Source organism: Plectropomus leopardus, chromosome 8 (genome assembly GCF_026936395.1).
Source record: "Plectropomus leopardus strain MGB_pleo_1.0 chromosome 8, ASM2693639v1, whole genome shotgun sequence".
NCBI classification, from domain to species: Eukaryota; Metazoa; Chordata; class Actinopteri; order Perciformes; family Serranidae; genus Plectropomus; species Plectropomus leopardus.
The window spans coordinates 21750118-21766480 of record NC_142183.1 but is presented as its reverse complement, the minus strand read 5'-3'; the positions used below and the strand labels follow the sequence as shown (position 1 = coordinate 21766480).

The 16363-nt window shown below is 37.9% G+C and overlaps 1 protein-coding gene across 3 annotated transcripts; it reads right to left on the bottom strand.

Moving 5' to 3' along the window:
* Window positions 1–627: 627 nt before the first annotated feature.
* Window positions 628–10685, bottom strand: simc1 (SUMO interacting motifs containing 1). Of its 3 annotated transcripts, XM_088081174.1 has the most exons (11): window positions 10491–10684; window positions 10107–10277; window positions 6357–7625; window positions 5994–6241; window positions 5770–5839; window positions 5349–5509; window positions 3857–3949; window positions 3630–3761; window positions 2744–2900; window positions 2439–2523; window positions 628–993 (listed from the first exon to the last, which is right to left on the bottom strand). In XM_088081174.1, the coding sequence occupies exons 2-11, from the start codon at window positions 10254–10256 to the stop codon at window positions 782–784; spliced, it is 2577 nt and encodes an 858-aa protein (XP_087937300.1). In that variant the 5' UTR covers window positions 10257–10277; window positions 10491–10684; the 3' UTR covers window positions 628–781. The 3 variants fall into 3 exon arrangements, 2 of the variants coding, with proteins under 2 accessions (XP_087937300.1, XP_042349434.2); XM_042493500.2 differs by having other exon boundaries at window positions 10107–10684; XR_015777277.1 differs by having other exon boundaries at window positions 959–993; window positions 2860–2900; window positions 10107–10685.
* Between the last annotated feature and the right edge of the window lie 5678 nt (window positions 10686–16363).

Genomic DNA, 16363 nt, shown 5'->3' with positions numbered 1-16363 from the left:
TATAGTTTGTGGAAAAAAAGTAAATACAGTCAAAATAATGATGTGATGATCGCATTTGTATAACGATCAAGGCAAGATTCACCTCTTTTGCAAACAGGATATCTAAACTATTACACATCTTTTTTTAAAATGTGAAATATCAAAGATTTTGGACAGATCTGGAGTCTTCTTTGAAACCTCCAAATCAATCTACCCTTTTAACCTCAGGGATATCATCTGTTATTGTGATAATCCAAAAAGTAGTGCTCTTGAATATTTATATAACTCTGTTATTCTAAATGCTTCAGTTTTGATTCATAGAAATAGAAAGTTTGCATCTTTCCTTCTTGAACTGAAAGCTCTCATTCAGTCACTCTGCTTAATGAATAACACAAGTTTCAAGCTTTTGAAAATCATGCTTCTTTCTTGCCTGAATCCTCTGACTGAATGTTTATCCATCTTTGTTTTTAAAATTTTATTTTCCTAATTATTTTATCTGCTTATTTGTCTGTATCATTTTTACCACCTGTGTCCCGTATTTATCAGATTTGTCAGATGTTTCTTTTTTTTTATACCTGTGCTATATATATATATATATGTATCTGTATGAAAGATAATATAAAGTAATTAAGACACGCCAGATGTGAATATCTTTTAACTTCAACCCAACAAGGCACAGCCTTTATTTAAAATACAAAGCTTTATTCAACTCATACAAAAATATAAATATTAAATTAGAACAATGCTTTTTTTATTCAAGAACCAAACACATTTTTTGCTTTAAAACTGTTTTAAAAGAAATTCAACACTGACACACATCTAACAGGTGATCCTGTAGATAAGTAAGGGACTCTTCTACATGAAGAGGTAAGGCTTGACCGACATCATCCTGGGACCTGGACAGGAAGGCCTCTACTGCTTCACGAATGGCGGGCTTGGATACCATATCATCCGGTTTGTAGACCAAGTTGACAACTCGACCTCTTTGCTCAGAGACTGAGTTGCACAGATAGCCTGGGGCATGACAGATGAAAGATGCCAGGAGTAAACCAAAGTGGGCTTATTATTGTTATCTCTGAAATGTGCATATAATCCAGGTATTTGGTGCATCAGGTATCAAAAAGTTAATGCAACCAGTGTCTTAGAAGCATTCCTCGGGATAGGTCAAATAAAATCATTAGTGAAAGGTGATCACAAATGTTCTGTAATTTATTGATGATACAAAACTCTTAAGACAGGTGACTGAGCTAAAAAAAATCAACAGATAAAAAAACAAAATAATGCAAATGAAATTAAAAATTAAATGAGCAAAGGAACGTGAAAATATGTAGAAAGTTAACCACTATTATATCTACAATAAGTCAAATTTTACATTTAACTTTTTTTTTCCTCAGTAGAATACATCAACAATAGTTCACGCAGATGAACCAAAGACAGAAATACATTTGTGGAAAATATATAAATAATGGTAAGTCGAGAGGGCAGGAAAAGACATTTGACTGGGTGATCAGGATAATCTAGCTCTTGTTTGATCTTTACAACCAAAGTAAGAACTTGGTCCTCTTTTCTTTCTCCGCTGTACAAAAAAAGGATTCCCATAAAACAGCACAGTGCAATCCCACATGGTATCACACCACATTCACTGGAGTCTGAGGTTTCTCACAGGCTCCAAGCTCTGTCTGCTTCCTGGCAGCAGGACGCTGGAGAGCTGGCCGAGTAACAATATTGGTTTTGATTCTGATAAGATAACCTTACTCACCATATTTAAAAAAAAATATGTATTCAATAAGGAGAATGCTGATAATGTTGTGCATAATGAGCACGAGCAAAAATTACGTTCACTTCGATTTTACATAATGTATAGACAATTTATAGACTGTTTACCCAACACTGGTCCCAGTAGACCACTCAATCATCACTCATCTGCAAATCAGTATTTACCAAATGAGCAGTATCTATACTTGAATGTGCAATAATGTAAACTCTGTCATTCAGCCTTTTAATTTATTATATCTTGCCTTTATTTTTACTGTTTACAACCATCACTCAGGGTAATGTCAGTACATGCTTAACTGTGGAACATTTATACTGCCATTGTTCAGTAATGCGAATTAGCCACCTAGTCTGTCTTCTCTATTATACTTTATATATTTTACTTTTTTACTGCTTACTTATATTTCTGATTTTTTTTTACTGCTTTCTCCTTATTATATTGCTTTGTTTTTTACAGTTTAGTTATTACACTGATCTGTGTAGTTTTTTTTTTGTTTTCACAGATACATATTTGCTATTATATTGCCTTGTGTGTGTTTTTTTACTGATGCTTCCTGTCTACACTATCCCCTTAATGTTGCAAATGTCCCTGCTGTGGGATGAATAAAGGATGATCTTATCAACCATTTCATGATTGTTCCTGTAACTACTGTTGTTTACTTCGTTGGTATTTACCAGCATCTCACCTTTCATCGCTTTGTTGTAGCTGAGCAGCAACATCCAGAGAAGATGGATCAACTCCTCCCACTTCTGCCACTTTTCAGAACCATCCTAAACAATACAGTCATCAATCAGTTGCACTGAATGGTTGCTTGTTGTGGAAGTGTTAGAAATCCCCAATCAAAATCAAAATGAAGCAAAGATACCCCCTAAATTCTTAACAGGGTACTGTTTAAAAACAAAAAAAGATATGTTAATACTATTACATCTGTGAAGAGCAAACCTGGCCAATAAGGTAAAGATGGAAACGAGATGCAAAAGTGATATTCACCGAAGGATCTGGTGCCAGAGTGCAGAACTTCAGAAAGTGAAGCAGAAGACTGAGCGACATGGGCAGAGAGATTTTCTGTGGGCATGCATAATCCAACAGATGTTCCAACAGCTTACATCTCAGCAGCTTGCTCTGCAGGCTCTCCAGCAACAGCATTCTGAGAATCAGACGGAGATTAGTCAGTAACTGCTCCGAAAACTGGGAAAAAAGAGACACATTGTGCCATTAGAATAATTAAATCTTTCTTTCTGCTATAAACCATACTGAAATTATTTTTACATGAATGAAAATCTATTTCAATATCCTCTTGTTGCTGGTCCATTTAAATATGTGTCCTGTTATAATACGCACTTCACAATCATCTGTCTGCCTGGATTATGCCATTAAATTTCTATTTTATTCCCAAAACAAAACCAAACATTAAAGAAACCAAGATGTTAGATTTTAATGAGGTCCATGTTAAAACAGAAACTATTAATATTCAATGCCATACAATTGAATAAAAAAAGTCTAATTGAAAGGCCTTTATGAACATTTTGTGACTCCTTTTAAAAATATTAAACATTTTAAGTAATGATAATGACACTGACTGCCACATTTGATATTTTTCATGATGTTGTATGACCTATTTTATGAATCCCTTTATTTTGTATACTTTAAAGGTAAATCTTTTACTTAATAGACTATTTACCTAATGTACCAGTTAGATAATAAATTGTAATTGACACCTTTAAAAGTCTATGATTTTTTTGATGGCACAATCCACAGGGGAAGGTATGCTTTGCATATTAAAAAAAATGTTTGTCCCTCTCACACTTCAACTTTCTCTTGGTGGTGAGAATCTGCTCATCTCGCCTCTCTCACTCGTCTCATCACTCCTCCTCACCTGTGTGCTCGTAGAGGTATGTTGCTGATGAGCATATGGAAGAGCTCTTGGGACAGTTTGGCTGAGTTTAGAGCTGGAGAACAGTCCACCTCCAGAGCCAAGCACAGCATCCTCTGGAAGATGAACACCGTCCTGCACGGGACAACATTTATGTGGAAAAGACAGGCATAGATATTAAAATGTCCATGCATACAACAACTCATTATAAGAAGATATTTATATTTCACCTCATTTGTTCATCTCTCTCTCTGGCTGCGTCTTTACTCTCTTCATGCTCTGTTGATTTCATAATGGCAGAAAAGAGCCACTTGATGACATCCCTAGAAAACATTTTTTAAAAAAGTATTATTATACATATAAAAATACAAAAAAAAACTTGTACAAATTTTTACCAATGTACTATAATGTGATCACGCTGATCTGTAGTATTTTATTTGATATGTTTTAATGTGGCCTGAATCACAAAGCAAGATCAAATTTTGTGGACTTTGTTTAAAATAACTACCTTCAGGACCATAATCTGGTTTTGCAAATCTGGTTACTGATCGATTGTGTAAACTCTTGTTTTCTTAAAGCAGCTGCAATTTTCATTTATAGGACTCAAGAGGTTGTTTTTTTTGGCAAAGATCCAAAACACAGAGCATCAACAGAGAAGAGCAGTGTATTTAATATTTGATGCCACTGTGAAAGCGACGTAAGTAAATTATGTCATTGCAGTTGCACAAAGGCCAAGTACAACTATATGACTGTATAAAAGACGGGGTGTAGGAATGATCATTTGTATGGCAAATTTAAATATTTGGATCCACTGAAGTCAAAATGCTCTGAAATAGGTACACTGTGCGGTATACAGCATTAGGGGCCTCATTCCCTAATACGTGCGTAGAAATGTTCGTACTTTGCACAACATAATGTAATAAGCACGAAAAATTATAAACGTATTCATGACATATGCCAACCTGATTCTTAACATCATGCGCATGCGTAAAGGTGCGTTCCCACTATCTGCAATCAGCTGCTGCCACACCCTCATTTCCCTATTTATGGAAATATGTCTAAACTTGATCTGCCTCCCTCTGAAATGCCCCTGTATCCAGGAGACTGTTGGTGGACAGGACTTGAACCTGAGAAGGTATCAGGTGTCTAATGTCTTGAATGCTTTTCCAAGGAATTAGCTGCAGCAAAACTCTTGGCAGTCGGCAAGCGTTGATACTCTCTAATTGAGGATTTGCTCTTTCCTGAAGGCACAGGCTGAAATATATTTCCCAAAAGGCTAGATATCTTAAGCTCTGCTTAGAGGTAAATAAAAGTCTTTTATATTAACCATTTGGCTAACGACACTGGCTATGTATTTGCAATTTCATGGCGCTAGAAATTGGTGGGAGTAGCTGATCTTTATAGGCCAGGTCTCTAAAAACTAGGGATGCTCCTGATGACTAATTTTACTGACAAAGATTTAAATTAAATTAATGAACTAGTCTAAAAGTATATAATATCTGTGCGTAAAATGCTCCTACACCTGGTTTGAGCACAGATTTGTGCTTATGCACTGTTTGTCAATGAGGTCCGTTGTCTCATAAAACTACAGCTTCCAAACAGAAAACTGTACATTTTAACTGTCATGTACAATAACACTAACACTCCTGGCTTAAGTCCAAAGTCAGCTGACTAACCCTCTAATTGTACTATACTACACAAGCCCCAGGTTACCAAACTCACCTGATGCGATGGAACTGCTGATCACATGACAACGTTGCCTTGGCGATGGAGTGGTTGATGGCAGAGACAGAGCGTTTGGCCTGGAAGTCATCTTCCAGAGTCTGCACAACATAGTCCAGGAACATTCGAACAACCTCACATCGACGCCTCTTTGTTTGGTCCTAAGTGTGAGGGGCACAGATAGAGACACGTCATGTCAGTTTACTGAAATCTAGAAATATGTTGATACAATGCAACAATCTGACTTTTGTTTCGTCCAGAAGATACTGACACATGAGAAAAGTTTTTAACAAAGCCCATTCAAAAAAAAAAATCAAGCCAAAATCAACATGGTTCTGTTCAACAGCACTGGTAGTACTGCATGCTAATATATCACACAGCTTTATTGTACATTCACACATTTTGCTTTAAGGGATAATACCTGACTGGTCATGACTGAGGTCAACAACTCCCAGTCCCATGGAGCTGTGGTTTTATCAGCCATGTGGTGTCTGCAATTAGAAAGCAGCTTTAATCTCCAAATTCAAAGATGGAGAGTGGAGAGACATGATGGAAGACAGGACATAAAGGACAGATCATGAATTTATAAAGGAAAGGCTATATATAATGCGCTACTATTAACTCTTATGCCTGCGGTGTCCTCACCTCTGTGTCCTCATGAGCAGATTGAAGGCCTGCACGCTGAGGTGATAGGGACACTGTGGGTCCAGCAGAATGCCACGCAGCAGGTGGGAGGTGATATCTCTGGGGGGATAGTAGCCAGGCTGGAGTAGGTCAGACAAAAGCTGCAAAGTACCCTCTGTGTAGCTTTCATCGATGGTGCTGTACACCAGGCTCAGGCTCTGACGGCACAGCACCTCTGGAGTTCCAAAACCGTCATCTTCCACATCAAGCTAAAAAAAAAACCCACAAAGAAAAAAAATGCTGTAAATTCAGCCAAGCATATAATGTGTAAATGGAGCAACAGAAAAAATTACACATATAAAGACTTGGAGACATGTCTCTCACCAGGGCTTGAGCTGGTCCAGACATTATTTTCTTGAGTGTAACTGGGCACACAAATTGCCTGTCCTCTCTACTGGCTGTCCTGAAGTCCACATCGAATCTGCTCTCTTTGTTCACCTCATCTCCATCACTCCCCTCTTGCCAAAGAAAAGACACTGGACTATCAATTAGCAGATCGTCTCTGTATGTCCCAGCTCCTGATCCATCATCCATGTTCTCACCTGACACAGACAAAGCAGGTTCACTCGGGATGCTAAAGCGCAAGAAGTCAGAGCTGTTCGAGGCCTCGTCAGCCTTAACCTCTTCCGATTGCCATTCAGACGTATTCTCAGCTTGTGTGCGCTCAAAGGTTGGCATTGGGTCGACTTTGCTCGTACAGTTATGAGATATGGCACTTGTGTGGGACAGAGAGTCAAGGTCAAAACGCTCAGAGGAGTTCAGACCAGCTGTAGGTGAGTGGGGGGTTAAGTGACCAGAGAGATCACTTAGTTTGGATTCTGCTTTGTCTAATCCCAGTTGTTCCAGTTTGGGGCGGAGAACTTCCCTTTGTAAGGAACCCTGCGCTTTATCTTGAGATGACGAAGGGGATTTTGGGGAGGTTATGAGCATGGATGAGCAAAAGTCATCCCTCTCATTTTCGCCATTGTTGTGCTCCTTTGAGGTTGTAACAGCGCCCCTGTTATCTGGACAGGGAGAGTCAGCTGGGCTCTGTGGAGACTGAGATGTTTTAGGAGGAGACTCAACCAATGACGGATCTATGTCAGGACCATTTGTTGCGGTAGTTCTCAAATTCCCGGAGCATTCTTCTGCTTCACTTTTCTTGTCTAGCTGACTGACATTCAGTGGCATTTGTGTACAACTGCTGTTTGAATTGGCAAAACAATTTGATGTTCTCCCTTTTGCAACATGAGTTTCGAGAAAAGGCAATCGTCTCAATTTTACAAATGCTGTGTGATGTTGTGTTTTATCTGTCTGTATTTGGTGTTGCGTTTGAGAATCCAACCGTCTCTGCTTTGGCTTTATGTCACCACAGTACGGCTGTAGTGCAACAGTCTGTAAGTTAAACTCTTGTTTGCTGGAAGTTTGGTGTTTAGCTGCACTTTCTTTTTCTTTTTGAGGGTCACCTGGTGGCAAACTCTCTGTCTTGTGTATTGTCTCATTTGCTACATTGGTCTCGGTCAGGGCCACCAATGTCAAGGGTGGAGAATTTTGTCTTGTGTGCAACTTCAACTCTGGAAGAGTCCATTTATGCTCTGTGAGGTCAATATAAAGCTAGAGAAAGAAAAACATAAAGGAAAAAATCGGTCAATGAATTCTGTGGTTGATTAAATACTGTAATAGAAGAATAGCATGGCATCTGATTGTCAGCATAAACACATTTCTCCTTGCAAATTCACAGCAGCACGCTTATTTTGTCAGACCATAAGGTAATTACAAATGCTACTGTAACCTTGCTTTGTTGACCCAGTAAAAATGTCATTTATCTGAAATGATATGATGATCTGACTGCACTGTTTCCAACGTTTATATGGACCTACAACTATTCTATTGAACACTGCAATGTGTCAAGAAGTTTTACAATAAAGTAATCCTGAATTGTACACAAACAAGCATTTGTTTGTTCCTTCCACTATGGATTATAACACATGACCAGCTGGTGAAAAAAAGGTCAATGTCAGCATTGTCTTAAAATTGCCTGTAGTACACTTGAATGATGTTTTCTGAGCAAATTTCGTAACTCCCTCATGACGCTGTAATACGTAGCCTAAAAGTACAGAAAGCATATTCAAATTTTATTTTGACCAGTTATGAAAAAGTGTTTGAAATTGTCATGCTTGTATTTTGAAGCTGAAACCCACAATTCTGAGCAGGTATACAGGTGTCAACTGTGTCAGTTTTGCCATACCCATAATAGAAAGTGTAATCCAGTTGATATGCTAAAGTTATGCCCACATTTTTGTACTGTTGAGGGGCCTGAATATCTTCCATAATGGAGCCATCACAAAAATGTCTATTTTCTCCACAGTAACACAGAAAAGGTGATGTTGACCCCTGAGCTTTAATGGTCAAGGATCACCATGATACAATAAACAACATCATTTGAACTGCTCAGCTGAATATTTCATGGTGAATTCAGTGAGGTGAGAAGAAAACTGCAGTATTTGAGAACCTAGGCTAGACTTAATAATGTCTTTTGCAACATGTTGCGGAGAGTTTTAAATAATGCTTAATGCTTATGTTTATTAACCTTGACAACATTAACCTTGACAACACAATGACTGTAAATACTATAGATTTACTAAGATTTACGTAAAAAAATATCATCCTTTTATGAAAAAGTGAGCATATAGCCTCAAAGTCATATCACCTGGACTAGCAGCACTTGCTTTCATATCTGGGTAGACAGGACTAGGAGGATATTTACAGTACATATGGTAATGTTAGCTATTATTAAAAATGAAGTACTGAAAAATATTCATACTTAGGAGCAGAAACCATGAGCCACATGGATATACGCACTAACACAACACACTGATTTTAGCAAGCCAGAAGCTGAGGATGCTAGCAGCGAAAGGGCACGTAGCCAGCATGCAAAGTATTCAAGTATTTCACGACAACAAGTTTTTTGGTGCGTATTATCATACCATAACCACACTACTGGGACTACAGTTAGCTTCACCTCACCTATCAAGCCGGCAGAAAGGAGATGAAAGTTTTTTTTTTTCCAAGTTTCCTTGACTAAGGACGGCACTAGTGAGCGCCTTGTACCTGTTTTAAACAGTATGCTTGTTTCTGTTTGTATTTCTAGGTTTAGGTCGTGCTAAAACAACCTGGCTAACGTTTAGACACAGCGACGTCTTGAGATTGACCCAATTCAAATATAAAACTTTTACGGCGTATAATAATAATATAACAATAAGCGAGTTATAGGTGTTGATACAATGGTTGACAAAAGACAATGCAAAAGTCAAAACAAAACAAAGTGAGCCGGGGTTAGCAGCCGTCTCTACACTACCGGGCGATTGCGACGAAGAAGTTAGTTTCAGATTCGTAGCTTTCGATTCAGCAGTTAAGTGGAGAGTTAAGGGAAAAGTTCCTCAAATTGCTTAGCGACCGATTCTCAGGGTTTTTCGCGTTTTTCGTCAGTGTTGTGAAAGCATGTTAAATATTTCAGGTAAAGCATTGACGCTGTCTGAGACCCACTTTTACAATTTTGAAACCTTTATGCAAAATTCAAAATGCAAAAGAGTGAGATTTCACTGCTTTTCTGTTGACCACATTAGACCAGGTCCGGATCAAAAACCACAACATTGACACCACAAACTTGGATTGGATTGTCCCTGGGAGGCTAAAGATTACTTGAAACAGTTTCAGGTTTCAGAGACTTTAATTCTAAGATTTCACAGCTTTTGTCACATGCTGTCCACATTGGACAGTATGTAGGTTTTAAGTTACCCGAGATCACAGTTCAAATTGTAGTTTAAAGTTTTGGTGTAACACAATGAAATTTGATTTAGATTTAGAGTAAAACCCAAATTGAGAGTTAAGATTAGGTTTGAAACTATTATTTCTTAATGATTTCATCAAGTTTAAAAGTTTATCCCTGTTGGTGTAATCCAGCCTAAAAGGTACAATAAACCAAGCAATGTAAATTACTTTTCCCTTAAATCTCCTCTTAACTGCTGAATCGGAAGTTACGAATCGAAACCTAACTTCAGCGTCGTCGGTCGCGCAGTTATGTTGTTGGCTTACCGGCGTGAGGCTGACGTCGTCGACGTGAACTCGCACCGCTGTGAGGGGCAGTGGATCATCTTTGGTCATAATGTTACTGAAGCAGCCGATGATTTCCACATCAGAGTCATCTTTGTCACTGTCGGAGCTCAGAGTGATCACATCATCCATGCCTCCTCTTCTCTTTTCAACCTCACAAGACACAAAAAACCTCAGCAGCTAATGTGGGTAATGTCCAGCATTACCTCAAGCAGACTCACGATTGTCGCCAAAGTCCCAAAGAAAGAAAAACAGACTTTAAAGTGTAACTCCCCATAACGTTTTCTTTAAAAAACACAAGCTAACTGATGTAGTAAAGACATGTAACCTTAGGACTGGTGTTGACATTTCCTTGTTTCCTTATACCTCGCCAGTAGTTGTGAACTGGTTGTATCTTCATGTTTCTCGGGCCACGAACTAACCAGCAGGCTTAAAACTAAAGATACATCCGAAAACTAAAATCCATTAAAATGGCGTTCATATATCTGATACAACTGTTAACTGGTACATCTCATCTGAAATTTGATACTTCCTTTTTTTCGGTTTTTTTTTTCTTTGACAGTTTCTTCTGTTATGCGGATCACGACTAGTGGTTAATATCCCCACCTACAGTACTGGAGTGTGACTGCTCAACCTGCCACCATTTTTCACTAATAAACCTTATCCTCTAATTAAAATAACAGACTTTTCTTTTTGAAAAATAAAATTGAATAAATAAATAATTATAGGCCTAATAATAACAAATTGCATATATTACTTATTTGCACAGCAACAATGATTATAATGCAAAACTCAAAATTCAAAACATGCCATGGGGTTTAAGTTGAATAAATAGGCATTATAAAAAAGAAAGAAAAAAAGACAAAGAAAGAAAGAAAGAAAGAAAGAAAGAAAGAAAGAAAGAACAACTATAGGTATATTTAAGACATTGTTTACTAACTCTCACACAGCTCCTATAGTGTAATCCAAGTCTCATTTATTCAGTTGTGGGCTCAGTGCTTCCCAAACACGTGCATTTTTGCATAAAAATTCTCAGACACTGCAAAAGTGTGTTAAATAGTAAAGTTTTTTGCTAAAATGCATAATACAGAGCGAGTAATTGATTTAAAAACAATCATTTTGAGGGTGAAATTTTTCTTCAAGTCTCTGAAATGCTGGGTGTGTTTTGTGTATGCCAAAGGCCTAATGTGCTGTAATTAATGCACAAATGAATAAACATCAAATATCCACAGGGAGTTTTGCAATATTGTGCAATCTCACTTGTCACCACTGGAGTGCACTCATGTTGTGCAACAGATTTTGAAATTTGTCAAATATGTCCATAGCCTACACAGCACACTTAGTAGCAATCAAACATCTGTGTACCATATTCATCATGGACATTTTCCTGAAAGTGAATCACGAGCAGAAGAGCGCAGAGAGAGAGACATGTTTTGAGATCAGATGAGTTCTTGTTTGGTCTTAATCACATTTTGAGCTGAAGCACAGGCAGGCAAACACATTTTATCTCCCTTTTTGTGTGCAGAGGTGCTGTGTGCTGATGACATGAAGTGTGACACATCTGCAGCCTCAATGCGTACTCTGTTTTCATCTTACTTCTCTGATCCCTGGAGATGCATTACCGACACTCTGTGTACCCGGACAGTGTCAGACAAACCCTTGTGTTGTAATGACACAAACACAGTATGAGGGCTAAGTGGGCTGCAGGAAACAGTTCTAATACATTTCTGGATTTGTAATCTATCCACAGTTGATACACAAAACCACATCCTACATGGTATTTCTACGGCTTACTTTTCTGTTATAAGCACGGTCAAGAGCTTTTAGTTTTTCGTAATGCATGACATCACTGAGAGCTGCTTCCTTCTGATGGGGAGCTGAGACACATATAGCACAGTGGTGTGCTGAGTTGATAACAACACTGTTATTGTGATAAGCACATTGTTGAAAATGTGCGCAGTGAACTTTTCTCAGCCTTGTTTACATTTGTCACATTTTTTTTCTTTAAAACACACTTTCTTTATCTTGTGTTTGTTTGTTTTTTAAATGCATGTGTTGCAGACAGGAGATATTCCAGGAAAAAAGAGAATATAGTATTTTTCAACTTGTTTTTGTTTTTCCAACACATGTAAATTTTTGGGCTATTGCATTCTCCTGTAATTGGATGACAGGAGCTATTAACCTTGTTTGCCTCCAACCAGTGAACCTTGTGAGGAACATCGCAGAGGATGAGTCATCGTAATCAGGCATACACAACCCCCTGACACTTATTGAGCAATGTGACGATTTTACTGGGATGTTATGGAGAGAAAGAAATAAAGTGCTTGTATGTAAGAGGTTAAGGTTTCTTTTGTGCTTAGGAAATCATCCTTACCCTTTGTACTGCCATGATGCTATCAGTTCTGGAGCCACATTTTGCTTTAGTTTGAAAACAGACTACACATTTCTGATAAAAATAACAAAGTTATTATTAGTAATAATGTCCAACACACAGCAATGGTTGATGCCGAATTGTATTTGTCAGTTAGTCCTTATTATTGCGTTCAGTCCATTAATTATAAGAACACAAATATTGCCGCAACGTCAAACCTCATTCAGCAGGACAAAAGTGGTCCAATTTCAGTTAGACAAAGAGGAACTGAAACAAAAACATTGCCACTTTACCTTTTATATACTTTTACTCACAATTTCTGTTTGATATATGTTTATACTTCTCATTATGCACATACATTTCCTGTTTACGTTCAGTTTATTCATTTGCAATTACTGTCTAATCTATTTGACTCTATGTTATAATTCATCTATGTTGTATTTAATCCCCTTTTTTCTCTTGCAAGATCTTCTCTTTTATACATATTTAATTAGTATTGTTTTAGGGATCCTGACACTGTGCCAACAACTGCCTCTGCAATTGTGGTGCCTATGATAAATAAAGAGCCTGAACTTTGAAAGGTTTCTGCTGCCCATACATGGACACGGACTAAGGATGGAATACTTTATCAGCAGCAGAGCATGCATTTTCCTGTCTGAAAGGGTGTACAAAAGCACGTCTGTACTCATTAGTAGTTCCTTGCATTGGAAACCAGAGATGTCTGATAGGAGGCCAACTGGCTTTAGATGGACATGTTTGAGGAGATCTGTGAAGGCCATTGGACTGGACATAGGAAACTGTGGATGTCTTTCTTTTTAAAGCAAGTTGTGAAATCAGAAATCATAATCTGGAATTCAACTGACCAACTAAATGTTGTAATAACTGCATACTGTTTTACTGGGGATACACTCTCTATGAGTTATAAATGTACAGCTACCTTGCGGTTTTTCAGGGGTTTTGTGTGGGACTATTTCTTGTCTGGGCACAGTGACTCTCTGGTATCTCCTATCAACCCAATCACCAGCAAAATGTTTGGATTCAAACTTTGTTACATTTGTACATTATTTTGTGGTGGATATGCTGTGGTTAACATGTGTTCACAATTAGGTACAAAAATCACTTGATTATGGTTAGGAAAAGATTATGTTGTGGCTTAAGACACCCATGGTTGGTGGCACAAGAGCAGCTGGAAAAGCAGCAATGAGTTGTTGAAAAACACCCAGGTCTGATGGTTCAGATGGTACTGGGAAATGCAGTAAAGCATCAGTGAAAAACAACAAGGTTCAGTGGCTCAAATGCTACAGTGTGTTGGTAAAAAAACAATCAGGTACAGTGTCTCAAATGGCGCTGAAAAACACTGCAATGTGTTGGTAAAAAATACACCCAGATCGGTTGGCTCAAACGCTGCTGGGAAACGCCATGATGTGTAGGTTAAAAAAGAACAAAAAACAGTTGTTTTTTTTTGTTTTGGCTCTAAGGCAGCTGGCAAACATGATTTTTTGGTAAAAAAACACTCAGGTTGGGCTGATGGATTTTTCTCACTTTGAACAGAGTCACACCAACTGTTTCCCTCCGTTTTCAGTCTTTAGCTAAGACTGAAGACTAAGCAAAACTTCCCCTGGCTGTAACTATTCCTGTAAGTGCACTATAGCCTTCTGAAGAGAGAAATTCTCAGGTTGTTGCTTGAGTTTTCAGTGCATCAACTTTTGATTGCCTTGCTGAGTCATCAGTGAAGGGCAGACCTCTGAGACTGTGTGTGGTTAAGTCCAGTTACTGCGCTTGTTGTCTGTTTGTTGAGTGCACTACAAATACTGTATATTGGCAATCAACAAAATCCTAGAGCAAAACAATATATAGAGTCATACAGAAGTAATTCCTCTCAATCATCAGTTATGACCCACTAGAAGTGTGTGGTGGTATGTTTATCTGCAGAGACTCTGCCTGTATTTTATTATTTTCTTCTTGTTTTGCTTTGTTCCTGGGGACAGTGCGCAGGTGATGTCGGGACTCCATGTAAAGGTAAACAGGTGCCAGACTGTAAGCGGAAAGTTTTCAAGAGAAACCTATAAAAATCTTGGACACAGTGCAGAAAAAATTGCAAATATAGCAAGGCGAAACACCAAGAACTTTACAAACAGTAGCCAACAATCCCTACATAGTACACCTTTACGTTTCAGTCTTTATGAGCTGTCTGACATACTTGACAGCAAACTAATAACACAAAAGAAAAAATAAATGGTATTTTCCTATTTCCATTGCTTTTGGCTGCATCAGCAGAGATCCTCACAGGATATGGAGGCCCATAAGGACAGGCTGCAAAGCATGCTGGGAACAGTTATTATCCATCATGAGTGCAGTGAAAACATCACAGCTTCACAAAGTTTATTTTCAAGAGTTGAAAAGAAGTCTTATCTTAAAGTTCGAGAAATGAGCAGAATCAGGGTTTGAGTAACTGCCTCAAGACATAAAACTTACTTTAAGTGTAAAGGTTCTCTTGGGACATAGAGAACAAAAAAATCATTGTTCAACCACATGCCTAAGCAGAAAAGGTTGATAACAGCAATAGAATCATCAAAAAGTATGAGGGCAAGTAGTTTGAAATGGGAGATGAAGCAAGCAGAGCGGAGGGCCGAGTAAGTGAGACAGCTATCTTTGTGTACTGAGGAGCTGACAACCGTGTTTATCCCTTCCTGTCCCAGCCAGCCAGACAGTCCAGGCACCCTGAGACACTGATAGGGGAGTTAGCCAACACTCTCTGCCGAGGTAGGTCAGAGGTCACATCTGTTGTCTTATCACATTTAGCAGAGAGTGAAAAATATTTAAACAAAGATTTGGGGTTCAAAAATCCTCGCATGAAAAATCCACAGTCTCTGAAGAACACTGTCTTAACCACGTGCAATCATTAATATAACTCATCAAAGAGCTATAAATAAATGCCAAATATTCTTGGCACAGAGTGATAGTAGTTTTCAAGGGAGGAACATGTTTCACACTGTCTGAGTGATAGCTAAGTCATAATGGGCAGGATGTGTGCTGATATTCAAAAAGTGACAAGATGGAAGTGAAAAACAGCACCTTGCAAAGCCACTTCCACAAAGTAGATTTAAAAAAAAAAAAAAGATATTATTTTTTTTAACATCAGGACTTTGAGTTTATTATATATTATAGATATTTTTACTTAAGTAAAAGTACTTTATTGGCTGTTGTATATCAATATTATAAGCCAAATATACTTAAATTGTCAAAGTAAAAGTACCAAATCCATACAGAAATCCCAATTTTCAGTGACTCCAATTTTAAAGGACTAGCTCTTCCAGTTGCACACAAAGTTAATCTGGGGTTTTCTATGTGATACTTTAGGCTAAATTCTGCGACATGTTTTTTTATTTTACCAATTGTTTATGTTATCTATAATCTCTGCTTTTTTGTGGAATATTGGATAATTTTACCTTTTTGGGCCTCCAACTTATTAAAATGAAGCCACCTCATAGGGTTAAAGGCAAATCGCTGAATGATGGCACCGCTCTTTTGTAAGTGAGCAAGGGCCAATTAAGGTTGGTAATCACAATGTATATTTTAGAGGCTTATCATATGTTTGTTTTGAATATACAAAACTGTAACCCAATCTGTCAAATAACTGCTTAAATCAATATTTTTCATTGAACTGTAGTGGGATATAGTTATCAAGTAACATAAAATGGATATACTGATGTTGAGTACAAGTTGGTTTAAAAAATTAGTCTTAGCAAGGGACAAAAGACCACAAATGAGTTAAAACCCAAAGTTGAAAAATAAATCTACACTCATGTGCTCCTCAAGCTCTCCTGACTATAAATATGTCAGTGTCCTACTTAACAGGGGAAAGTGG